Consider the following 26,550-nt stretch of genomic DNA (forward strand, 5'->3'; position numbering starts at 1 on the left):
GGGCAAGTTTGCAGGGTCCTCTAACTTGCAGATTACAACTACCCTCGAGGCCACCAGTGTCCTTCCTGGTACAGAACACCTGGCATCCCTGCCAGCTTTCCCGGCACACAGCAACAGGAAGGAAAAAGCGCCCCCGCAGACGTATAAGCCTGTATAGGCTGCCACAGTGCCCAGGTTGCTGGGCCCTGGGTTTGGCAAACTCAGGCCGTGCCAGAGTGAGCTACCTGGAAGCGGGGTGCAGTGAAGCCTCTCTGGGGAGGTGCAGCCTTTGTGAGAGACCCTCAGATTCCCCACTGCGAGTCAGGCTAAACTGGGAGGGGGAAGGGCAGAGGCCGTGTCTGCCCTCAGCCAACAAGATGGATCTGGGGGTGCAGATTCCAACTTGGAGGGGGGACGGATATCAGTGGGTCTCAGACCCCCAGGGAGCAAGATCTCTAACCAGCCTGGACCCAGGGCAGGGGTAAGTGTGTTCCCTTCTGCTCAGATGGCCACTTGGATGAGTCTGTGACCCCACCCGTGACCAGTGGCCAGTCGCTACTTTGGGCATTAATCACAAACAGAACTGAACCACTGGACCCACTGGACCCCCCACCTCTCACCTCTGGGCCACAGGCTGCTTGGGATTCAGGGAAATAAAAACACCTACCTTCCTCCTGTGGCCATGGAAGGAATGGGCATTTTAGGGGAGGCCATGAAGACAACCTTCCAGAAATTAAAGTCAGGAACAAGGAGAAGGGCAGCAGGCTTAGGCCCCTCCAGTCCTGGGCAGAAGGCTTGCTGGTTGGCTCAGAGCCTACACTGCAGGGCCAGAGACCCCAGAGGGAGGGGCTGACAGTGGCACAGGGCCTTGGCCAGCGGTGGTGGGGGGAGCTGCTTTCTCAGGATGGGGGCCTGAACAGAGGGAGGGAGCAGGCTAGAGTTTCTTCTTGGCGCCCCCTTTCCAGCTCTCCCTCCAGCAGAACCCTGCAGGGGCCGGGGGAGAGGCTCCAAGACCTGCACCAGAGTTTTCTCAAGACCCCCTGCCTTCTTCTTGGATCTGAATGGAGCTAGTGGGCAGTTAGGCCCCAGGGGGAAAGGGCCTACAGGACCAGGCCGAACAAGCCCCAGGAGATGCTTCTGAAAGGAGGGAAGGGGAAGGCCAACGCCAAGGCCTGCGGACCACCCTTGATACTGCCTTTTGTGTTCTCACTCAATAACTTCACAGAGCCTGCAAATATTCCAGGGAAAATACGAAAGACAAAGGTTCCCTGTAATCTACCTCCACCAGTACCCTTCCACCTTCTAAACAGTGTCTGGTTACTGAGATGCGAACTTAGAGTGACGGGCGGGAGAAACATAAAGTAACCAGAAGGACTGAGAGGGGGTGACGGCGGCTGGAAAAAAAGTGCAGGCCCCTGCTGGCTTCCTGATGGAAGGGACCTGGAGATTTTTAAGCGGTTTGCTGTGGGGTATGTACTGTAAAGCCCCTCCATCAAATCCTCAGTAGAGACTACATTGCCCACTGGAGCGTCTCTGTGAGTGGCTCCGAAGAGGAGGTGAGACAAACACAGAAATGGCGCAGGAACAGGGGAGCACGGGATGGGGAGTGCTGACAGCTTAGTCACGCCTCCAATAGCTCCATACTGCCATTTGCACCAAATCAAACACCATCGCATTTCAGGCTTTTTACAGACACACTGCAGGCACCGGCAGGTTAAGAACCACCACTGGAACCGCATGCCACCATTAGCAGGCCAGGGAGGACCACACTTCAGGATTGGTTGCCCCAGCCAAAGGGTTGGAGCAACTTCAGTTGGCAGAAATAGAGGTTCAAAAAGAAAATCCACATCAACTCAAGCTGACCCCGGAGTCCCACTCTCCACACAGTCCTGTGGCCACTACACACTGGTTAGCAAGAACAGAAAGCTTGGCCCAGGGTGGAAAGGCACCTCTGGGCCCCAGCCCCTCACACGGAGGCCACCACAGGATGTGCTGGCCCAAGGCAGACTCTCCCAGGAAGGACATGCAGATGACACATTTGCTTCCAGAAGTGTAAGCACAATCACACTGGGCCTCATGCCTCCCCATGGAAGGCCCTAGTGGGTTCCAATGGGTTCCAGGGCAGTATGCCCCCTTCATGCACAGGGCCATGAGCACCTGACAGGCCAAAGGTGTCAGGCCAGTGGCTGGGGCCTCAGGCCCGCCACCATCGGGGAGACCATACTCAGAGACACCTAGCCCTGCACAAGCCACTCATCACACCCAGGGCTTTGCTTCCTTGCAGCAGCTGTGGTGCTTTGAGCAATTTGTGGAACTGATACCTCAACATGGGTCTAGAGAGTTGAGTCCAAGGGTCAGTCACCCCCGCCCAGCACGGCCCTCTGCGTGCCTGCTTCCCAGTGCCTACCCTTCAGACTCACAGGGGACAGGCCCTGAGATGAGTGGGCAGGCCAGGCAGCCGGCCCGGTGCCTCACAGGGAGAGATGCCCTCATTCTCAACAGCCCAGCGAAGGCCAAAGCAGCCCTGCCCGCTGCCCAGGGACAGAGCCGGGAGAGCCCAGAGTCCTCGTTCGTGCAGCCCGGGCCCAGGGGGTAGAGACTCAGCTCCAGGCACCCACCTCACTGACCCGGGATGCACGCCCCAAGGCAGCATCTGCCGGAGCCCTTCAGGGGTCGGGAATTTCCAAATGCATTAACTTGAGACGTTCCTTCCATGAGCCGTTTGACCTAGGGGCTGCCCTGGGAGGGATGGGATTAGAACGGGCAAGGCCACAGAGCCTGAGTCCAGGCACTTACCTTGACCTTCGCAAAGCTTCTTCATCAGGGTCTTGCACTGTGGGTAGAAGTTGCAGGTCAGGAGGAATCACAGGGAACATCAGGAAGAAAAGCTACTAGAGCTCAGTGGGCACGGAGTCCCCACCCATGATGGGACACTTATTGCTCCCTACCTGTGACCTCTGGAAAGAAAAGACTGTGTGCTGGGCACAGGGCAGGGGGAGAAAGGGGTCATGAGAGGAAGAGGCGCAGGTGGGAGGGAGTAGCCAGAGGCGTGGACTGCAAAGTCCTCTCATCCCAATCCAGAAAGCACCACAGCCAGTCCGCTGCCCACCGCTGGAGTCCAGGAGCCGAGCAGCAGGCTGATGTCACTGTGCCTGCCCCAGGGGCCCAGAAGGGGCGCAGCAGGCTTCTAACTATCTATCAAGGCCAGCTCATCTTCAAGGGTGGGGGGCTCGACTCCCCGGCTTCCGTGGGACTGTGGAGTAGGGCCCAGGACCCTCGCTGGCCCTTCATTGTCGCCCCTTCCTGCCACCCCACAGCCCTCCCTTACTATATTCTGTCCCCGTCATCTGGGCCAGGATGCGGAAGGAGCGAGACTGCAGGCTGGAGGAGCGGCGTGCCCAGTCGTCAGCCTCGTCTTCCGGCTTGTTCTGGTTCTTAATCACAGCCTGATACACGGGAGAGGTGCTGTCTACGGTGAGGTCTTTGACAGGAAGGCTCCTGCAATGCAGAGAGAGGCCATGGGCAAGGGCAAGGCTGGAACCCTGCCCCCGACCTCTGTGCCTCCCTCTGGCGCACCCCCCATGCATGTGGGTAACCCCTATTTGTCTGGATCCACCATGCCCTTCTGAGAGCCTGCAACAAGGGCTTGACCTGGGTCCTCAGTGCTCAGGGTGGTCACAGCGAGACAGTGAATTCTGCTCACGGAGGGTCAGGAGACTCGGACCCTCCTGCCAGTACCCGCCCCCCACCAGGGCTAACTCTAGACACAGGCCTGAAGACACCCGCCCCCAGGAGCTGTATCTCCTTTAAGGAAAGAAGAGGCAGCAGAGGTCTTCTGGAAGTAATTTCAACCTCCCTGAGCAGGTCCTGAGTTTGGGGCTGGGTGAGGACAGCCCATCTGGGGGACTCAGAGGCTTCCTCACGGTCTGTCCCTTGGCCTCCTCAAAGCTTGGGATCCAAACAGGGAGCCACCAATGTCATGACTGCCCTGGAGGAGGACTGTGGGCTCCCACTCTGCAAAGACAGGGAAGCTCGGTGAGGAGGCGGTCGGAGAAACAAGGCAATCAGGCCCCTAAAGCCTGGCATCACCCACGGATAGCGCAGTTTCTCGCCCGAGGGAACTGGGCGGAGAGCTGCAGGGAGGGTCACTAGGCCTCTGCCCCAGGGCAGCACAGCTTTTTGAGGGGGACCTGGTGACCTTCCCTTAGACTCCCAAGGTCTGGCACATGGTAGGTGCTCAAAATGTAGTTGAATGAACAAATCCTAGATCAGAATCAGAAGGGACCCCAGAGCCCCTTGAGTCCAGGGTCTCTCAGCCCAGATCAGACTGCAGGGCAAGATACATTAAAAGCTTTATGGATGACCACTCATCCCAACCAGGGAGGGCTGGGTAATCTAGGCTGCCCAGCCTGCCCTCTCAGGAGTCAGGGTGGGCTCAGGAGAAGCTCACAGCAATAACAGCCTGTCTCCCCAGCCTGTGGACCGGTGGCCCAGTCATCTCCTCTTACACATGCCAAAACTGAGGTCCAGCGAGGCTAGCCGACTAGCTCCAGGTTACGTCATGTAGGGGCCCCACTGAGTTAGAACCCAGGCTTCCCAGCTCCCAGCTCAGCGTCCTTTCCATCAGACCCTCTGCAGTGACAGGGCTCAGGAGGGCCACTTCTGCCCACTGGGGACTTGCACACCCCAGATGCTCCACATCTGGAGACATGGCCCAGCGCAGACACTCCCCCTGTCCAGCATCGCCCTGCCTGCTGCTATGACTGCCTCTACCTGCCCTTGCTCCCTCGAGGGCTGGCTAGCTGGAGAGGGGACCTCCCCAGTGCCCCTGTCTTCTACCCTCTCTGCAAGGAGCTGGATGGAAGAATTGGCCTAGTCTCCCAGGATTGGTCCCCTAAGTCAGCTCAGGGTGGGCTATGAGAGCAGAGGTGGAGAAAGGTGATGGAAGGTGACTGACCAAGGTTGAGTGGAGCTACCCCTACTTTTCTGAAGGCTCTGCCCTGGCCTGGAAAGCTACAGGTCTGTCAGCCTGTGGTTGGGATCAGAGAGGGAAGACCAGGGAGTGGAGGAGAAGCTGGGATCTTGCTGGAGAGGTCATTTCTGGCGTAGGGAGGAGTCTTAGGGGTCCTGAAACAGATGGAAGGCACTGGCTGCCATTTTCCTGGAACATGCCCTTGGGGTGCTCCCTGTTCCTTCCACAGCTCCAAGGGCTCAAGAAAGTGAACCCCAGGAGTGAGTCCCTTGGGAGTCACATTGTTGGCTTCCCTTCCCACAACGCTGTGCAAAGACCAGGGGCTTGCGGTGCTGCCGCAACAGACACTGGGAACCAGACGAAGGAACTGCTGTGCCTTTTGAGAATCTGGGGCTCAGGAAGAATATATACAGAGAGGGGATAGAACAGGCCCTCCAGTTCTGGGACGCTGGATCCGAGGCCACTCTCTGGAGCCACTCCAGCATGAACTTCTTGCCAACCAAAACACTCTATGGTCCCCACAACATCAAGGTCACCGGTAGGCATTTACTCCAGTGTACACTGCCCCCAAGTCTGACTCATCTTTCGCCTCTTATGGGTGGTCCTGACAGGCGCTGGGTCCTCCAGATCCATCTTTCATGAGGATTCTGGGGAATGGCCTCCAACAGACCCCCTTATCATCCTCTCCCCAAATAATGGCCCCGTGTGGATTCTGACATTAAGATCTATGCTGTCCCAGTGTAGACAAGAAAGGCTGGGGGGAGCCCCCGCAAAGCACAGCAAGGAGAACACGGGATACACCCCCAGCCAGTGTGATGTCATTACTCTGATTTCTATGTCCATAGTGACATTATTTGGGGAAAACCCCAAAAGACAAGCACTTGCCTGTAGAGGCCGCGGGGCATGTCATTTACCTTTGAGGTGGGTGTGAGGAAGAACGTGGACAGAACCACTGTCCTCAGGCACATCCCACCAAACCCACACACCATCCCGCAACCAGACAGACGGACGACGGAACAGATACTGTGGGGTCTACTTACGCCAGCGGTGACGCCCTGCCAAGCAGAGGAAAACCCAGCAGTGAGTGCATGTCCATCATGGGAGGGCGGGGGGAGGCGCATACACAAGGGAGCAGGGTTAGGATCAGCAATGAGTTATGGCGGAGTGGGGTGGATAAAGGAGGAAGAGAGAGAGAGACAAAAAGAAAACTGTCAGTGAGGAAGGAATCATGGAAATTAACAGCAGAAACGGAACACCTCGTGGCAGACAAGGGCAGCTTTTACCCACTGGCACCACGACAGCATCAACCCCGCAGGGCTGAGTTAGAAGGAAAAGGAAGAATGTTGCTTCCCAGGCACGCAAGGGAGGGGAAAAGGATGGGAGGGTAGGGGAGAGGAAGGAGAAGCCTAGATTAGATCAACAGTGCATCATGTTAAAAAAATATATAACGGGCGACCTAGAGGTAAAGCCAAATGATTTGTAGTCTTTTCCCAAGGTGCAGAAAACATAAAGTTAGTGAACAGCAGTTCTTCCATTATCTTCCATTGTGCTTCCCTTTGGCCAATGTTACCACTTTTAAGAGCACACCAAGGACACACGTGGCAAACAAACGTTAACAGGATATCCCCGTTAACTCTTTGGCTTAATCGGGCAGCCCTGTCTTCCTGGGTACACATGAGCAACAGTTGTGTTTTTAAACTTGCATGGTCATATTTTCTGCTTTGAACGATGGGATTAAGTAAGTCAACCCTGCCCAGAGAATTCCGCAAAGAACTGCAGACCTGAGCCTGGCGGGTTTGACTCACAACTCCAGGGCAAGCAACCATCCACCCCCTGGTGGCCCGAAGGAAGTACTGCATGCCTGAGAGGGCCAGGCTCCTTTTGACCAGGAGCGCCAGTAAGTCCACACCACGTTCCATCCTTTGGCCTCTGGAACCTGCACTTTATAACCTGCACACTCGTCATGGCCACGAGGATTGGGCTCTACAAAGGCCAAACGCTATAGGAGTTCTCCGGGACTTTTGAACGCCTCTATCCCTCTTACAACATCTGTTTTTCCTAGTTTCGGAAAAAAGGACAACCATCATTTTAAGATTTCTTGCCTTCAGTTGCTGGAGATCCTGACTCAGGGATAAGATGTTACCACAGAGATAATCAGTTCTGAAAGTCAATACTAACAGTATTTCCAAGTAGAATACAGTAAGGGACTCGATGTGTGTGTGTGTGTGTGTGTGTGTGTGTGTGTGTGAAAGGAAGGAAGAGACACACAGACAGAAACAGAAAAAGAGACATAGAGACAGAAAGAGAGACATACACAGTAAGAAAGAGATACAGAGAAGAAACAGAGACTAAGAGAAACAGAGACAGAAAGAAATTCTGAAAGAGGGAGAGAGGTCCACATTAATGTTTGTACTATTACCCGTTTCATCCACAAATGATTTTCAGCCAACTCTTTCCCTACTCAGCCCTCAAGTTCTTCAACCATTGCTAACAAGCAAAGTCAGGAACCAAGGATATCCTAAGTCCCACTGCCCTCAGGCTGGGCTTCCCTGGGGCAAACAGGAGAAGGCGAGTGCTGGGTGCTCCCCGGCTCTGTGGCGGGGCTGACTGCCAACAGCACTGTGGATGGCTGGTCCGGAGGCCCCTTCCCAAACAAGAAACCCACTCATGAATCTGAATTGCCCTCATCATTGGAAGAACACAGCAACCTCCCCCCAAAGAATGGCTTAGTTGTGAGAAGCTGAGGTATCCAGAATGTGACCCCGGTTAACAGGATTCCAGAAGTCTCTTTCTAAACCAGCCCCCTCACGGAGCCTGGGAAAATGCAGAGGCTGTGAAAAGCACATGCTGCATTTCTCCACCCTTCTCCTAAAGCTGACCATGAGATTGATTCTGAAGAGAGAACACCGCGTTCTGGGAGGCCCGGGCGAAGGCTGGCTCTCCTGCAAGGGCTGTACCCTGGGAGGATCAAGACGATGGAGGACAGCTGGTCCCGATGCCCAAAGTCTCCGATGGCGCCCAGCGGCCCGGTGCCCTCCTCGGTGATGACGCGGCGGAGGCGTCGAGCGCCAGTGGAGGAGGGGAGGCGCTTACCCACTGAAATCACTGCCCTGGGCCTGGGCCTGCCCGGCGATGGCGTCCATGATGGCGTCCTGGGAGTACATGCTGATGGGCGTGTTGTACTGCGCGTGGATGATGGTGGCCTTGCCGCCCAGCCCCTTCACCTCGATGGGCTTGTGGGTCGACAGGGCCGAGTCCTTCAGGGCGCTGGGGTTGAAGCGTTCCTGGTAGTCGGCGCTGGGGGTGGGGAGCATGGGGGCAGGGGAGCAAGGGAGGGAGGTAGAAGGAGAGAAGGGGCAACAGGTGGTGTTTGTTACACGGCTCAAGGTGAGGGCTGGTGGTCTAGGGTGTGGAGAGAGACCTCCCTAAGCCTGATCCCAGGAAGGCTACCCAAGTCCCCCCGACCGACGTGGGCGGGCTGGGTCTGGTCGGGAAAATCCTCTCACCCTCCCCAGAGCCCTTTGCGGAATGTTCTTCTTGCCCGTCTCCGCTTTCCCAGATCCCTGGAGGCCCCGGATCAGCCTGAGCTACCGCCCAGGGTCAGCAGGGGGCGCCAGGCATTGAAAGCTCTCTCACCACACCCGCAGGGAAGCAGAAACGGAAGGGGGTGCGGAGTGGCAGTTGGGATTAGGAGACAGGAGCTGGGCCACGCGTGAGAGGCAGCGGCAACCCAAGCGGAGTCCAGAACGCCCAAAGGCAAAAAGCAGCCCCACTGGGCACCCACAGGGATTCTGAGCTTGGTTCCTCCACGAAGGGCCTCATCCTGGGTGGCCCGGGGGCTCTGCTCCTGCAGACTCTTCAGTGCATGTGCTTCTTCCTCGGAGCACGGCTTAGGTGCTCAGCCACGCCCCCCCGCCAAGTCCAACTTGCTGGGCGGCCCACCAGCTTCTATCCATGGGGGCTTTCCCCTTCAACAGGTAAGCGTGCTCCCCAGGCAAAGACAAGGTCAGATACAGCCCTTCTGAGTGGTCCGGCCAGGCTAGAAATGTCTTCAGGCTCTCCGAGAACCGGCGTCAGCACGCACTCCACCCACCGCCCACCGGAGCCAGCCTGCGGTCTAAGCAGCTGCAGCAGCTAATTGGTAACACAATGGTCTGGGGCTTCTGCCGGAGCCCCAGCGCCCCTCCCCACTGCCTCCACTCCATACTCGCAGCTCCACACACATGCAGGCTCACTCAGGGACACAAATGCACCCCCGTTCACGCATGCACATACACGTACACATGCCGCTGACACAGACGCACGCTGCCCAGCCCCCCAGACACGCGGTCGCATGCTGGGATATGCAGGCGAGCACACACACGTGCTTTCCTTTGATACTAACTTGGCTGGAGAGTTGGCTACCACCTGGGGGTGGGGGAGAGAAAAAGCAAAGAAAACAGGGCTATCAGAGTGAGGGTCCTGCCAGAGGGTTTGAGCGTAGGGACCTAGGGATGGTCCTCAGACTGGCCATTGTGGAGGTAGAGGCAGCCCAGACTGGCACTGGGTGAGGAGAATGCAGAGTGAGGAGGGGGAAGAGCTCAGAGTCCCAATCACAGCCTCTCAGTTTGGGTCAGAGATGCCAGCTGCAGCGTAGGTCCACAGTACCTGAAGCTTTGCCAGGGAGAAAGGTTTTTTTGTCCATCTTCATAGGTGCTCATTTACCACGTACATGAATCTCCTACATACACCTTGGCTGTAGACCCCGGCGAGGAAGCTGGAGATGGAGACCAGACTAGCGATGGCTGCTCCAGGAACGGCCAAGGCCCCAGGTGCCTCCTGGCTGGACAGTAGCTCTGGACTTACCCTTGTTTAATGGGGGACAGCTCCAGGATTTCTGTTCCCTGAGCAGGAGTTGCAGTGGTGCTGGGGTTTGTGTGCAGTGGGGTTTCTCACAGCCCCGGGAGCATGCTCTCTTTCCCAGAGGAGAGTCAGGCAGCCCTGGACACTCCTCCCGGGGCACAGTAGTAAGGGGTCTGTGCAGTTCCCAGTAACTGCCCTTAAAGGCCCTGTGTATGGGCAGTGAGGCAGGATGGAGGAGTGAGGAGGCTTGGGAGAAGTGCAGGTCCTTTATTGCAGGAAAACCCCCAGACAAGGCAGCCCAGCTTGGACACTACAAGAGGGACCCCACCCTCACTCTTATCTGAGAGCCAGCCTCCTGGAGTATCATCTCCTTGAGGGAGGCATTGCCTGCATTATGTTTCTTTAAATGCAAATTCCTTGCAGTGGCAGACCCTTGTCAGAAACCTGAGGGGAGAAGAGTGCAGAAAGTGGTGTCCCTTTCCCCACACCCTGCCACTTTCCCATATCTGACCACTCTGGGCTCTGGCTGGGAGAGCCTGGGCCTCAGCTGGCCTGGCCCTGGTCACCCCTCGGCCAGGACCCTGGGGATCCAGACCAAAGTCAGGGAGACCCCCCACCCCCACCCCCGCCAGTCCCAGGCGGCCCAACTCTGTCTCAGGGCTGATAAAATTCCCTCTGTCCTCCCAGGCTCAAAATAGCTGCAAGTGGAGCTATGTTAGGAAAGGGCCATCATAGATCTCCAATTCCTTCTCCATTTTTGGCCAGTGCTGACAACTGCAGGATCAGCTCTTGCCCTGACCAGCCCAGTGCCCCCTGTAGAGGGCAGTGCTGGCCTCAGGGGCTGCCTATGCCCTTCCCTGCCTAGGTAGCCAGCTCCTTCTTTGGCATTGATTCCTGCCCCCTGCTTAGCTTCTGCCTGAGGACCTGGAGGCTGAGATGCCTGCAACAGACATAGCTCAGAGAGGGGCAGCCGGGTCTTGGGGAGAATGAGCCAAAGATGTAAAAACGCCCGCAGACCCTCGCACCAACTGGCCTGAGGGACACTGCCCTTCAGTCCCAGCCCCAGAGAGGACAAGGAGCAGGGGCTGCAGGCCCGGCTGTTCTTTCACCCCCTCTGTTCCTCTCCACTCCTCCCAAGGGCATACAAGCTGCCAAGGGATCACCTTGAAGCTACCCAGAGAGAGAGAGTATGGGAAGGAGCTTCCTTTTGGAGCCAGACAGGACAGAGTTCAAATCCTGACCCTGCCTCTTCCTAGAGCTGTGACTCTGGACAAGTTACCCACCTGTCTTAGCCTCAGTCTCATCATTCATAACACCGAGAGGGTGGTGCCCTCCGCAGACTGAACAGAATCCTGAGTGTAAAGCCCCCGGCATGGGTTAAGTGTGTGATGAACAGACATAGGGAGTAGCATTTGCCAACCCTGTCTCCTGTGAGGTGGTGGCCTCAGCCCTCGGCTAGCCCAGGTCAGAGGCTCTGCCCACCCTGCTGGGACCACAGCATCAGCCGTCACTTTGAATGAAGCACGCACCATATTCCCTCCCTAGCCCATATTCCCTTTGAAGAAACTGTTGGACCCTGCTGCTCTGAGTGTCAAGTAATAATCTAACACTTGTCAGGTTCTGAGCAGCCCTTGTGCCAATGGGAGGGCTTGTCGGGAGTCGGGAGAAACAGGGGTGGGACAGGCAGGTAGGTCCCTGGCTCCATGCAGGGAGAAGTCAGACCGACCTGAGTGCCAGTCCTATCTGCCACTCATTAACTGTGTGACCTTGGGCAAATTACTTGCTCTCTCTGGGTTTCTATTTCCCAGCTATAAAATGAGGGAATGATGCCCCCCCTCTGAAGTTGCTGAGAGAGTTGTGTTAGATAAAGCATATGGACTGTTAACCAGCCCCCAGCCTCGACTGAGGCCTCCGTGAGGGAAGACCTTACCATCACTGCAGGTGGGCCCCATGGAAGTCCAGGTCCACCAGAGCGTGACCTCCCTGCTGGGGGCCAGGCCCAAGGAGAACCAGGAAGAGCTATCAGCCCATCCAAGGCAGGAGAAAGAGTCCATTTCTACTCTGTCTTTTTCTGAGCTTTCTGGCAGAAGCCCCTTGCTGGAAAAAGCCTGGGGGTAGAAAGCTTTGCCATCTTGGTCCAGGGAAGCCAGGGTCCAAGTGTTCACACTGTAGAGCGCCCAGCTTCACTCGGGATCCCAGAAAGAGCTATGGGATCTGGGGGAGCTGGGGATCCCCAGGGGAGCAGTGAACGGGCGGAGCACAGATACCACGTGCGGCTAGGTCAAAGGAAGGGTGTGGGCTTGGATCACACTGACCTGGACTGCAATGCTGACTCATCTGTGTACCTGTTGTGTGAGTCCAGGCAGTGATGGCAGGTAGCACGCAGTGAGTGTGCCAGAACAGAGCTCAGCACTATGCACGTGTTATCTCCGTCAATCCTCCCCATAATCCTGAGATACGGACTGTCTCATGGAAGAGCCCTGAACCCCTAGCCACTGGGCCATATGCCTTGACTCAACCTGCTTTGCCTCCAGCCCAGAGACGATTATACCAATTGCATGGGGCTATGGAAGAAGTTACAATGAGATAACAAACCTTCAAGACTTGGAAGTTAATATGTGCTCTGCTGGGAGGCTCCCTCCCCTCAGCCCCTCCACAATGCCCACCCTGGCTCTGGCTCTAGGTTCTTTTAACTCCTGTGCTCCAAGACTACCATTAGCTAGACCTCGGGGAGCAGAGGGTGGCCTGCTGCTCTCCTGCAGGGCCCCTTTCTCCTCAGGGTCCTGCTCCCTTGCTTCCCCACCCTGGCCAGGGTCAGTCCTGCCACCCCACTCCCCTCACCCTATTGCCCAGTCTCTCTGTACCCAGCTCAGGTGCTCCCTCCTCCAGGCAGCCTTCCCAGACCACTGCCAGACCTAGAGAACTTGCTCTCCCACCTCTCAGGACTCCCAAAGGGGTGGTAACCAGCCTGTCCCTTTGCCCCAGAGTTTCTGGAGGTATTAGGCTTCGTCCTATTTTGGTGGGTGACCTGATATGAAAGTTTTGGGAGTCAGAGTCTCTTGTATTCAGGCCCAGCTTGGCCACTTAGTAGCTGGACAGCTGGACCTTGACTTAACCTTCTCTGAGCCTCAGTTTCCCTCTCTGCAAAATCCGACACATCGCTCCAGCTTGTGTAAAGCAATGATGGGCCCGGCTCATGGCAAATGTCAATAGGATGATTGATTGATTTCACTGCTCTTAGCCTGCACTGCCTCATGGGCTTGGGGCTGGCCAGAATGAGGCCAGTTCCTCGCTCTGACTACCTGACCAGGCCTCTATGAGCACTGAGGACCCAGATGGCCCCTGACCACCAGTGGAGAGCTGTGAGCCCGTTACCTACCCTCCTAGGAGTCCAGCACCTGAGGCCTTCCCTCGGAGGCTCATCTGATACATCTGAGCCATCTCCCTCAGGGTCTCTGCCGAGTACAGGCCAACGGGGTTGTTATACTGCCTTGGCTGGCTCGAACCCCGCGGGGCTTTCGGGCTTAGAGAGTCGAGGGCGCTCTCCAGGCTGACCTTGGCCCCCGGGCTGCCCCATGGAGGGCCAGCATCAGAGGCCTCCATGTGTGAGGAGAAGACGGAGGTCTGAGAGAAGGAGGAGCTAAAGGTCTGCCCGAGCTCCAGGTTGCCTGGGGTGCCCGGGATGGCCCTCGCCTCGGGGTTGGGGCTGGGTGCTGCCAGGCTGCTGTTCGTGTCCAGAGCAGGGTCCTGGCCCAGGGCAGCACCATGCAGGGGAGAGAGAAGAGAGCAGTTAGAGGCCACGCCCATCCCAGCGCTTCTGCGTGAACCTGAAACAGAAGGGTTAGTGCGAGCGCCTAGCAGCCCACCACCCTGGAGCCTGCAGCCCACTGCACCGAGGTCAGGGTAGGGGGATAGAAAAGACACCTGGAAGAGAAGGGTTTTGTCAAAAAGAGTGGGGTGAAGCTCCTGGCCCTGAAGCTGTCATCCACCTGGACAAAATGCAAAGCCCCACACAGAAAGCTAGGCCAAGCCAGCCTGCCTGCAGGGCTGGAGGAGAGGGGGTGTGGTCTCAGGGAATTGTGGGGAGACCCCTCCATCCTACACCTGTTCCCCCTTCCCCTGAACGGGGGCACCTGGTGAGCACAGCTCTGCCTCCTGCTCTGCTGACCCCGCTCTGCAATGCCCCACATGGCCGGTGAGAGGGGGCCTTCTGGGCTGGTGGTGAACAGGCAGAGTAGAGGTGCAGAGGGGAAACTGAGGAAGGAGGGGGGCTGACGTTTGCTTCCCCCAGCCTGCCTCTGCAGCTTCTCCCCAACAGCCCTCTGCCCACTTCCTCAGTCTGTCACCCACCCCAGACCCCCGTCATCTTCTTCTTGTCCCCTCTCCCCACCCTGCCCATCACCCACTCTGCCCCACTGGACAGACAGGGTCAGTATGAGGTCCTGCAAGGAGGGGTGGAGAGTGGCGGGAGTGTGTAGTCCTGTAGGAGCGGTGGGGTAGGCCTCCCATGCTCTGGGTCACTCAGGGTTGAGCTGCTTAGAGGGAGCTGGGAAGGGGCCTGGTAACTGCTGGCTGCACCAGCACTTCTGAGTGTGGTATAGGAGCGTGCAACTGGGAGGAGAAAGGGAAACGGGAGGGAGAGAGCCTGTGACACAGGAGAAACCCTGAGGGCCAGCAGGCCCCCCCATGCCTGGGAGCTCCTCCTGGGGTGATCAGCTCAAACTGGGGCCTCGGCTTTCATGCTATGGTCACCCCCCTCCCTAGTGTCCTCAGGAGGATGAGGGTCAGAGCCTTCTGGACACTTGTCCCCACTTGGCTGGGAGAATGGTCCCTTTCCTGAAAACACCGCTGCCTAAGTGGATTTCCTGTCAGCCCGCCCATGAGGCCCAGGGTGTTGGCTAAGCACCCAGGCAGGCACCCCTCCATGTAGCATTTTATGGGGCTTGAACGCTTCTCCCCGGGGGGTCTGCGCCACCTCCCCGGCATCAGCCGAGGCGGGGCTGGGCTGATCCCCCCACCTTGCCAGGGTCAGGCAGGCAGACCAGGGGCTGCACTCCGGGAACCACGGCCCAGAGTAGAGTCTGCCACCCACAGTCAGCACCTACCTTTTGGTGGGGGATCACAGGCAGAGGGGACTGGATCGGGGGCGCTGACGTGGAGATGAGAATGGGACGCTTTGACCTGGAAAAACCAGAAATGAAGACAGTTGCCATTGGGTCCAGGAGCTCCTGCCTGAGGAGGACTGGAGAGGGGAGAACATCTGGAACCCAGGGAGCCAGGGCAGAGGACCTGGGTGTCCCCCGGGCCTGACGAGCATGGAGAAGTCACGGCTCTGGGGTACTTTGCAGCCACGGGCCTCTGCTAGGTCTCAGGGAGGCTGCCTGTGCACAGAGGAAGCAGGGAAGACCCTGGCTTCCAGGCCCGGCTGCCCACATACCAGCAGCGCCATTATCCACCCTCTCTGAGTCTCCTCTGTAAAGTGAGGCACAGACATGGCAGGTGCTTGATGACTTGGGCCTGTCCTTCTTCTGGTCCAGAGGCTGTCCTCACTTCCCTGTGCGGTCCGGTAGCACAAGGCTGGGTCCATGCTGGACAGCTCCTCTCCCAGGCCCTTGGTGCCCACACCCAACCTCTGCCCCCTGCTCTGGAGAGCTCCCACCTACTTATGCAGCGTGAGACTCAGGTTGTAGCTGGCAGACTTGATCTTGTTCTGGGCCTCCAGGTGGGTCATGGTATCTGTGTTGACGCCGTCAATGGCCACCACAAGGTCACCTGGGCTGAGCTGGGACTGGGCGGCCTTGCTGCCCGGTGTGATCTGAGAGGGTAGCAGATGGGGGGTGAAATAAGAAGGGTGACCTGAGGATGGGCCTGTCCCCAGGGAAGAATCACCAGGGATCATCCAGTAGAGCCTTGCCATTTTGTATTTCATTCACTATGACCACCAAGCCTGCTTCCTTTTCCTGACACAGAGCTACCACATTTCCTGGTGCTTTGTATCTGAGTGCAGCCATGAGACTAGCTCTGAAATCAATGCACACCACTTCCAGGCCTGCCCCTAGCAACCATCTTGCCATCCTTCACTCTCTCTGCTTGTCAGCTGACTGGATGCAGAGGACCCAGAGGAGGACAGCCAAGCCACTAACTGCAAGGGACCTGGATCATGGAGTCACTGCTTGGAGGAGAGATGACTAAGGAGCACCGAATTGGATGTTGCATGAATGAGAAATAAACTTCCACTGTGCTAAGAGAACTGGGGGTTGTTTGTTACACCAATTAGCCTACTATAACATCTGCACCTTGAAAACCCATGGCACACTTTCCAGGCTCCAGAAGAATTCAGCAGCTGCTAAGACTCAGCACCACCGTAGAGATGCTGCCAGGCCAGCAGGCAGGCCAAACGTACCCTCACAAAAGCATCCTAGTGTAAGTGTGTCGTACTCTACTGTGGCAGGTGTGCAGAGAGGGCTGGCAGAGCTGTCAGGCCTGCCTGTGGGAGCAAGGTCAGCTGGGACATGGAGCTCAGTGTTCTGTGGTTGGCTTCATATCTCCCAAAGGGGAGGTGCAGATGTGGAGGCCAGTTCCCAAATCTTGCACTCTAGTGACATTACAGAACTCTAGAGTCTGGGCCCTACCCCCAGTGTGATCACACAGAATGCCATGGATATGCCACTCTACCAAACCCCCATGCAATGTCAGGAAGACCACACCCCCAGGGACATTACCTGGGATGCTGAGATGGCTCAGATTCCACTCCCAGTGACATCATGCACAATGCCAAATTCTGCATGTCCAGCCCCCAGTAATAGCACCCTGAATGCCATGGTGGCCTCCTATGCAGTGACATCCCATGAAATGCAAAATTCTGGAAGGCCTAGTGACAGCACCTAAAATAGCTTGCGGGCCGGCCCCTAGTGACATTACATGGAGTGTGATGAAGCTTCACCCCTAAAGGTGTCTCATGGGATGTCGTGGAGACTTTGGCTGCACCCCCTCCTGACATCACATAGAATGATTTTATAACCTGACCCCCACGACATAAGGTGGAAGCACGCTGTGACATCACATGGGGTGCCGGGCAGGGCTTGCCTCCAGTGACATCATAGGAAAGAGGAGCCCCTGGGAGTCACCCCCTACCGAGCTGTGCCTAGAGGGTGTCCCTTGGCTTTTCCTCCCCAACATGCCCACCAGCCAGTCCTCCTGGCTTCTCTGGGCACATCCCAGTCACCTTCCTGGCTATACCCCAAGGACAAGGCTGGCTCCTAATGCTGGCAGAAGCCATTTTCTGGCCAAGGCTTGGAGACCATCCTAGAAGGAGCCCAAAGAGGTCCTGGGAACCGTCCCATACCCTGGGTGCCAGGCCTCGGTGGGCCTCTGGCCAGATTCTGGGCTCTCAGACCTGGATGGAAACTTCCTGCTGGGCCCCTCAGAGGGAACTCCCACCCTAACCAGAGCCCTGTAGTCACCAGCCTCCAGCCCATTCCCAGACAGGCTCTACAGGGTGGGCCAGGAACCATGTGTGTTAACCCAGTGATTATAGCAAGACCAGGAGAACTCTTGCCAATTGCCGTTGACCCGCCATTTCAGACCCAGGAACTGTGGCACCTTCTTAAACACTGGGCACCTTGTGCCCTGAGCAGCCTCCCCACCGCTCCTGGAATCTGCTGGGATGAGGCCAGGACAATAGATAAACAAATGCCTTGATTGTCAGGAAGCCACATTGTCTGGTTTGCCAAGTCCCGCCTACTCTCCAGGCTCCCGTAGGGGCATCTTGGAAGCGCTCGGGCCATCTCAAAACACATGTCGCCTTTATTCCCAAATCAATGGCCGTACAGAGCCTCTACTAGTGACAAGAGTGTGTTGTTTCCTTTAAGCGGTTAAGCAAAGGGTAAAAAAGGACAACAAAGAAAAGCAAAACACTTTCTAGGCTGAGAGGGGACTCCTGAGGGCAAACTGAGTTGCCCAGCCAGGCCTGTCCTGCAAGAAAATCACCATTCCCTACACCTTCTAGCTTCATGTTCAGGCCTCTGCTCTTCCGGGTATTTTATTATAGACACCTTCAAACACAGTAAGGCAGAACTAATTCTACGGAGAGCACCCGAATACCCACCACCGAGGTTCTACTGTAGCATTTCACTCAACTTGCTGGTCAAGTGTCCATCCCTCTCTCCATCCATCAATCCATATTATGTTTGAAGCATTTCAGAGAAAGTAGCAGACGCCAGTATGCTCCCATTCAGGGTGAATTGCGCAATGTCTCTGCTGTCTTAGTGGACTGCCCACAGGGTTCCCCCACAGCAGGACACCCCCATGCCAGGGCTTCCCAACCCAGGGCTCCCCCAGATGCTTCTCAGCATCCACAGAGAAGGGGGCCATCAGCCTGCAGCAGGGAGCTCCCAGGCAGGGCAGCCACAGACCCCAGACAGAGGGGAGGGCCTCATGCCTGCAGAGGTGATGCCTGCCAGGCAGGACCAGAGCTGTGTCCAGGAGATCATGGGTTAAGTGTGAACAAGGACACCAGAATGACATCCAAGAGAGGCGGGCAAACCACGGGGCCATCTGGAATGCCCTCCCTCCCAAGCTGCCTTGAGGACTTATTTCTCCCTCAGGCATGGGTTAGCTAACATCATGCCTTCCCACAGGGCTCCCACCTTCCCCTTGCCTGGCCCTGGCTGGCTCCCCCTCATCCTCAGGTGTAGACTGAGATGATCCTTTTCCCAGGGAAGAGCCCAGGCTCCCCCAGGCTTGGTGAACAGCCAAAGCCCCTGAGGAATTTGCCACCAAGCTGGCTCCAGCCTGCCCCTGGCGCCTCTCCTCGCACCTGTGTGTGCTCGTCAGGGCTCAGCTGGCCTGACCTTTGGCTGCCCTGAGCAAGGTTCAAGACCCCTCGGGCTGGTGGGGTGGAGGATGCTACAACCCTCTTGTAGGGAGGTACTCTGCTAGTTCTGCCCTAGAGAAGGAGGCAGAGGCCCTAAGGAAGTTGCCCCTCAGCCCTGCCCAAGGGCCGTCGGATCCCTCCCCGCTCTGCAGGAGCAGCCTGCCTGGCAGAAGGCTGCGGCCACCCGTGAACGCTTGCCCCAGAGCCCAGGGCTTGTGAAGAGTGCAGTCCAGGTGTACCTCTTGTCTGACTCCCTAGCCCCCTCCCTCTGCTTTCCTTGTCCCAGAAAAGACCCAAAGCTCCTAAATCCTTGGAGGATTTCTTTTTCTTTAAAGTCTTTCTAGCCCCTTTGGAGCATTTGAAACATTCTTCGTAATGATGGTTTCATTCCCATTTCACTTCTCACCTTTTCTAGTCACCAGCCACCTCTCAACAGGGAACCCAGCCATGGGCAGAGCTCCAGGACCGAGGTCCTGTCTCAGAAGCCCCTAAAGCAGGCTCTAGGTGTTTGGGGGCCACCCTCCTTGCTGGGCCATGGTTTAGGGCACCCCAGAGGGGGCACAGAGATAGCCGGTGCCAGGGAGCAGCTGTGGCCCCCGTGACCTTCGGGTGCCTTGGGGGGAAGCAGGAGAGCCAAGACCATGGACTGTAGTCTGAGCCAGACCTGAGGGTTTCAGTGCCAGCCTCCACGACCTCTGCGTAAAGACAGCAATGATGCCTTTCTCCCGGGATTGTGGAGAGGATTTCATCATTAAATAGGGCATTATACAAAGACAGTGCAGAGCTGAGACAATTTCAGGGAAGCTCCCAACCGAGGAGGTGCAAGTGCTGTCCCTGACCCCTTCCCCTGGGAGGTGCCAGGGGTTGGAGTCTGGGAGGCTGCAGCTCCTGCCTCCAGAGGAAACAAGATCGGGAGCTGGCAGAGGGTGGTGTGCGAAGGGCCAGCCTCCTGTCCCTAGAGGGGCCTGAGCATCAGCTGGAGGGGAGAGAAGTTCTGTCCAGGGTCCCAGGGAAGCAAGGCACCGGCTGGGGCTCAGGCACACCCATGCCCTTGGGTCCTATTTCCCCAGCTCCCTGGTGGCAGAGGGGGTCACTGGGCTCCGCAGAAGGTCCCGGCCATCACTCCTCGTGCATAAAGCCAGACAGGCCCCTGACTTCCTTTCCCTCTAGACCTGCCAGTGTAGGTGCGGCAAGGGATGGGAGCCAAGGGCAGGCAGTGGGTGCTGTGGACTGTGCAGCTTCCAGCATCTCCTCCTGACCTTCCCAGGCTGACATCCCAGGGGATTTCCGGGGAGCCCTAAGTGCATTTTACATGGGGTGATTAAATTACTGTCATGCCATGCTCTGTTCCCTTCCCATCTGGCCTCCCCTGGGGCCTTGCTCCATCCCTCGCCCTCTCACTGGAAGCTTCTGTCTTCCCATAGCCCCTCTCTCCAACCCCACCCTGGCTGATAAAAAAGCCAGTCTTATCTATGCTCAAAAAGCCTCTCTTTACACAGAGGACTTTTAGGGCAGTGAAAATACTCTCTGTGATACTATAATGGTGGATACATGTCATAGCACATTGGTTCAGAACCATGGAACGTACACACCAAGCATGAACGCTAACGTAAACTATGGGCTCTGGGTAATGACGATGTGCCAGTGTGGTTTCATCAGTTATAACAAATGTACGCTCTGGAGGGGGACGTTGGTAATGCCGGAGGCTGTGCATGCATGGGGGCAGGGGGGTTATGAGAAACCCCTTTATCTTCCTCTCAACGTTGCTCTGAACCTAAAACTGCTTTAAAAAAGTTGTCTTGAAAAAAAAAAAGCCTTAGCTGCCCCAGCAGGCTCCTGCCATGTTTCTCTCCCTCTCTTCACCACCAGGCATTTCCAAGAAGTGACCAGCAGGTCTGGCCTCTACAATCTCCCCATCCCTCTCACATCAGCCATCTGACTTTGGCCCCCACCACTCCACACATACCAATGAGTTCCCTGTGCCAAAGCCAGGGGCCACTGGCCCCCTCTCTAGCTGACCACACCCTTCCCTGGCCTTCTGAGTCTCTTTCTTCTCCTCTTGTCCCCCAGTTCTAGGTCCTGGATGGCAAAGTCTGCTTCATGCCACTTAGAATGGTTCCTGGGAAGAGGTGGATCCTGGCTTCAAAGGGATGGAGAAGCTGTGTTTGGGAATGGAAGGGCCCTGGGTGGGGGCCTTTCAATCATGGCTAGCCCCTGGACAAGAGGCAGATTCAGGGAACTGGGGAGGTATCTCCCAGGCAGGACAGCTGCCCCAGCAGGCCCAGCAGACATCACCCAGGAAGCCCTGCCCTCCTCGCACTTGCTGCCGTCTCACAGCATCTTCAGCCCGAGGAGCCCCCGGGGCCTGACAGTGAAGTTGCTCTTGTCCTATGTCTCGGCCCAGGACCTCAGAAGGCGCGCTCCCCAGGACCCAGCCAGCCTCATGCCCACTCACTTCAGGGACCTCCCGGGGCCAGGAACAGCTCTGTGCACCAGGGAGAAGCAGCATGCTGGGAGAGGGCCTGGCCTGGGAACCTCTAAGGATGTATTCCCCAGCGGTGGGCCACTGTCTTGTTATCTTCCCCATTCGTTCATTCGGGAGCCAGCCCTGCAGCAGCCCTCCAGAGGCTTGCCTGACCTTCAGCATGGCTATAAACAGCACTTGCTGTCAGCACTGCTAGGCGCTGCCCAAGAAACAGCACCGTGGCCTCAAAATTCCAGGAATCGCCGGTGCAGCTGCCCCAGAATAATCTCAGCCTGTCCCCCTTCCCCTCTCGGGGACCCTCTGTCCTCTGTGTCGCCACCATAGCCAGGAGAGTCTGACAAATACTGGAACCGAGAACAGCAAAGGGGCAGAGGTGAGCCTGCTGGGCCTGTGGGTAAGGCCGTAAGGAGTGGAGGCCTTGGAGCAGAAAAGCAGGACCCCCCGGGCCCAGGCTCAGTTCCACCACTCCCCCATCCTCGCAAGCAGCCCATGTGGAAAAATAGGTGTATTTTCATAAGTGCACATTAGAAAGAACTCTCACGTGTACTTTTACCAATGTACCATCCCCATTTTACAGATGAGAAAGCGGAGGCTGAGCAAGTGAACTGACTTTTCTAAGGTGACACAGCTGTGAGTAGCAGAGCCAAACAAAAGCATATGTCGCCAATATAAAGTCAAGGGTTGCAACTCGTGCGCCAAGAGGCAAGGCCCCAGACCGTGGCCCTGGCCTCAGGCCTAGCTGCCCCGACAGGGGTGGGGGCTGGGCCTTTGGAACTGTGTCCTCTTTGGCTGCTCCCACCCCTTCCCCACTTCCTGGAGGGCTGGCTGGGATTGAGGGAGGGTGGGGATGGGAGGGCAGCTCATGTTACAGGCCCAGCCACACCTGTCCAGGATAAATAAAGGCATTTCCCCTCCACCCTCCGAGTCTCCCTCCTGAACCCATTTCTCTGTGGGTCCTCAGGCTGAGACCCACCGACGGGAGGACTTGAGGGGCTGTTACTGCCCCAAGGTTGATTCTGTGGGGCTGGTGGGCAGGGTGGGGTGGGTACAGGGGCTACCACCCAGGCTGCACGTGGCCAGCCTTCCTACAGGAGGAGCTGCAGCACACAGGGGACGGCCCCATGCAGTGCTTTTCTACTAGCCCCTAGCCAGAGGGTGAGGAAGCAGGCATGGGATTACCAAGGTCACAGGAGCTCATGAGCAAGTTGGAGCCTCAGTTTGCCCGGCTCTGAAGTGAGATGCCAATCCCAGACCTGCCTGCCTGACCACCTGCCTCAGGGTTACAGTGCGTGTGCCCAGGGGTGCCGGCCCCTGCTGAGAACGAGCCGGCCCCGCCTTTGCTAGTCCCCCACCACAATACGCCACTACTGCCCTGTCGCAAAGACTCGGGCCAGGACATCTACTGGCCCTCTGTGGGAAGCAGGTCAGGGCTGCAGTGGAAATAGGATTCTTCCAGAGAGCTCTGGCCCTGCATCCCCTTAGGGGAGAAGTTCCTGGTGCAGAAGGACCTTGATTGCTCCAGCAGGAAATACCACAGCCCTGTTGGGAGGGCAGGGCTAGTGTCCCGAGGCCTGCCTGGCCAGCAACGCTGAGCCTGGGACGCCCGAGCCCAGGGTATCAGCAGCACACCAGAGGACTTATCAAGAGGCTCCAAGCCCTGGGAAGGCCACAGCACCCAGTCCAGCTGGTTCCATGGCCTCAGTGATTTGGGGGCACGCCCCTGAAGGGAATTGAGAGACCCATCCCCTGATGCCCTGCCTGAGCTGCGGGTTCTATTTTTTTTTTTTTTTTTTTTTTTCTGTACGCGGACCTCTCACTGCTGTGGCCTCTCCCGTTGCACAGAACAGGCTCCGGACGCGCAGGCTCAGCGTCCATGGCTCACGGGCCCAGCCGCTCCTTGGCATGTGTGATCTTCCCGGACCGGGGCACAAACCCGTGTCCCCTGCATCGGCAGGCGGACTCTCAACCACTGCGCCACCAGGGAAGCCCATGCGGGTTCTATTTTTAAAAGTGCCCCCTAGTCGTTGGCTCTAGTACATCCTAATACACCCCCTGCCTACAGTGAGGACATTCTTCCTGCTGTCTAGCTTAAGGCCTCTGTGCTGCAATTTAAGCCCTGGGCTGGCTGGGGCCAGGTGGCGCATAGACCCCAGATGAAGTCATCGGCTATCCTGGGTGCCACTGAGCCAGGAGGCTAATTTCCACCAGCAGGGATGGGGCTGGAAGCAGCAGGTGGAGGCCTTGAGGATAGTGGGGCTGGGGGAGATCTAGGCTCAGTCCCAGGCATGGGAAGCTGGTGGACCCATGAGAGTGACGGTGGAGGGTCCTGCCTTGTACAGGAAGGAGACCTGTAACCAAGGGTGTGGGGAGCTGTGCAGGGTCCTGAGGGCAGAGGGGGTGTGTCTGCTGGGGCTCAAATGCCCCTGTGTCACCATATCATCAGACTGAGTGTGTAAGTCTCTGGGTGCCCTTCTAATATGGGACCCTGGGGTCTCCAGGGCAGTGGGTCTGGAGACTCAGGTTGGAATAAGCCTGACCTCCAGCAGGATGGCGGCCAAGGCCTTCTCCCTGGACTAGAGCCAGGCCAGCACCCCAGAAGAGTTGTGAGGCTGTTGTGAGGCTATGGCTGTCGTGAGGCTCCCATAATACCCCTGCGTGGGGCTTTCTGTCTTAGGGTCCCCCCAAGTGTCTACATTTGGTTGCACAGCCAAGACTGTGCCTCCAGTGGGGACACTGGCTCCCTGCCCCCTCTGCCAAGCACCTTTCAGGCCTTCCTTGGCTGCCCACCTCAGTGCCTCCCCACCACCCTCCCCGTCCCACCCTTAGGCCCAAGGCAAGTCTCCGTGCCCTGGAGAAGAACCTGTCTCCCTGTCTCCAGGTGAGCAGTGACCCAGACACCCCTGCCCATCCATCACCCTCCAGTGACAGCCTGGGGCCTCAGCCTGCCCCCTTGTGCCCACACCAGCACTGCTGGGGCTCAGTCTCAGCGTACCCCACCAGGCAGGGGTTGTCTTTGCCCTGGCACCTTTCACAGTCCACCCTGAGCCTTGGGGCCTTCAGCACCCCTCTGCTGGACTTCCCTTTACTTGATAAGTGTTGCCTGAGCACCTACTATGTCCTAGGTACTGGTCTAGATGCCAGGGACACAGCAGTGTTTAAAACAAAGTCCCTTCTCACAGACCGCTTCCTCTCAAGCAGATCTAGCTTCTTGCTTCTCTGGACTTCAGTGTCTCTAGCTGGGCAATAGAGTTACTCAGACAACCTCCAAAGATCTGTGACATTCCCATCAGGCAGTGCCATTCCCTGATCACAGACACTGCAGAACACACAGGCCATTTCCCCAGGTGAGCATGGCGAACCAGACTTGAGACAGGCAGGCAGAGCAGCTGTAGGTGAATGGCTAGGGCCTCCAGCAAGCGAGGAAGGCCCAGCTCCACGAAGCCAGCCAGGGTGAGGTCCCACAGCAGCCCCAGGAAGGCGGGGGTAGAAGGGGGCTGTTGTCTCAGGTCTGGGATGGAGTGGATGCAGGAGACCGGTTACCAGCCCAGCCCAGCTCCGAGCCCTGATAGCAGGGCAGCCAGCGTCAGCAGTCTGTACATCTAACCATCTGCCCGCCTGTCACCTGACCTCTCCATGCTAGGAGTGCTCTTTCCCCAAAGCAGCTGCCCACTTCCAGGCTTGGGGGGTACCCTGAGCCCACCCTCCCAGAGAAAGGCTTAGGAAGGTCCTGTACTTTCTGTCCACCTGCCTGCCTGGCCCGCAAACTTGGCATTTCTTTCTGTGCTCAAAACACCAGCCGCTTGCCCATGTTTCATACTCATAATAGGCCAGCCAACGAGGGTGGGCAACAGCTGTGGCCAAGACCAGGGGCCTGTGGCCGGCAGTACCCAGTTGGGTCCAGTCCCACCCCCAGACCAGGAAAGTGTGCTCTGCTTTCCAAGAGCCTCAGGGAGGACAGACAGATGGACGAATGGACACACACACCCTCCTTTGAGCATGCCCCGCCCCTGGGGATTCTAGGCTGTGGGCCGTGCACACTCACCCGGGATATGGTGAGTGGCATGTTGAAGTCCTTGCCCCCCTGCAGACGGAAGCCCCAGGGCCCAGGCCCGGTCAGGGTCACGCTGTAAGACATGCCGGTGCTGACAGCGGCAGCCTCTGCGGATGAAGGGAGAAGAGTAGAGTGAGAGGACCCTCACACACCCTGCCTCCCCTGCCCGTACCTCGGCGCCTGCCCCCGACCCCCCAGCCTTGCCTGCTCCGTCCCCTTCTGCCTGGCCGGGCTGTGTGCAGCTCCTGAGAGGCTCCTAAGAATAGCTGGGAACGAATGCCATCGACACTGATATCTGCCCTCTGCTGCGCCCATAAATGGACTGTAACCCTACACTGTGCCCGCCCGCCCTCGGCCTCCCAGCCGGTCCACTGTGACTCACAAGGCTAATATAGCCCGTGGGGAGGGGTGTCCGGCACCCAGCACCCCCCAGGGGGCAGGAGAGGGGCCTGGCCAGGTTAGTGATAATGCTCTGTCCCCCTGTTCTCCTCTCCTTGCTCCCTCCACCCTCTGGAGAGCCCAGACTGCCCAGCTGCCCTCTCTGCCTGGCTGTACCCACCCCCTTGCCCAGAAGACCGTGGCTGAGCTCCCTTGGCTTGGGGCTTTGTGACTTGGGTCTTTGCTGCCCTGTGTTCCCTGGTGAGGACCCTAAAGTTGCCCCTTATCCTCATGGTGGCCCAAGATAAGGGACAACTTCAGGCCCCAGGGTTGTCCAACCATAAAAACAATCATCATAATAGCAGCAGCTCTGGGCATGGCCAAGCTCAGCTCTGGACCCTTCACGCCATTATGTCCTCAGATCCTGAGAGGCTGCCACTTGTCCCGCTCAGAGAGGTTAAGTAACTTCCCCAAGGCCACACAGGTAGTAGACCCAAGCCATACTGGAGTCTGAGCTCATTCCTATGAGGACTCGTGCCAGATAACAGGCTGCCGGTGGTGGCAGGCACCTCCTGATACCCAAAGCTGGCGGTGGGGGCCCCCTGCCTGCACCCTCAGCGCAGGGTCTGAAAGCAGGTCTGGGGCAGGCCCCCACCCTCCAGACCCTCTGGAGCCTAGCAGTTATTCCTGGCTCTCCTGTCTCATTTGTGCTCTGAAAACTTGACAGCAGCATGGAAAGCTCCAGCTGCCAGTGTTGCATGCCAGGCCCCCGTGCCCTTTGCACCGGACTGGCAGGGGACAGGGAGGAGAGGAGGCCATTTGCTCAGCTGCTGGGACAAGGGGCCAGAAGGGGCCGGGAGGGGAAAATGTGTGTGTTGTGGTCAGTCCATAGCCCAGAGACAGTATGTTCTGGATGGGGGCCTAGGCCCCTCGGGACTCCTGCCAGTGTGGTCTTGGAGCCAAGATAC

The 26,550-nt window shown here is 57.5% G+C and overlaps 1 protein-coding gene across 8 annotated transcripts in view; it reads right to left on the reverse strand.

The window, feature by feature from the left end:
* The window catches only part of LDB3 (LIM domain binding 3), a 60,108-nt gene extending 34,799 nt beyond the window's left edge, over positions 1-25,309 (reverse strand). For 3 of the 8 annotated variants that reach the window (XM_081245915.1, XM_081245920.1, XM_081245917.1), the window contains exons 1-7: positions 25,196-25,309; positions 15,457-15,608; positions 14,899-14,974; positions 9,336-9,358; positions 8,045-8,248; positions 3,308-3,477; positions 2,776-2,812 (exon numbers count right to left, since the gene is read on the reverse strand). In XM_081245915.1, coding sequence (XP_081102041.1) covers positions 2,776-2,812; positions 3,308-3,477; positions 8,045-8,248; positions 9,336-9,358; positions 14,899-14,974; positions 15,457-15,608; positions 25,196-25,288 — 755 coding nt within the window. In that variant the 5' untranslated portion in view covers positions 25,289-25,309. Of the gene's footprint in view, positions 1-2,775; positions 2,813-3,307; positions 3,478-8,044; positions 8,249-9,335; positions 9,359-13,172; positions 13,541-14,898; positions 14,975-15,456; positions 15,609-25,195 lie in introns of all 8 variants that reach the window. The other 5 variants (XM_081245914.1, XM_081245919.1, XM_081245916.1 and 2 more) reach the window with 2 other exon arrangements.
* Between the last annotated feature and the right edge of the window lie 1,241 nt (positions 25,310-26,550).

Source organism: Mesoplodon bidens (assembly GCF_964165515.1).
Source record: "Mesoplodon bidens genome assembly, chromosome: 1".
NCBI classification, from domain to species: Eukaryota; Metazoa; Chordata; class Mammalia; order Artiodactyla; family Ziphiidae; genus Mesoplodon; species Mesoplodon bidens.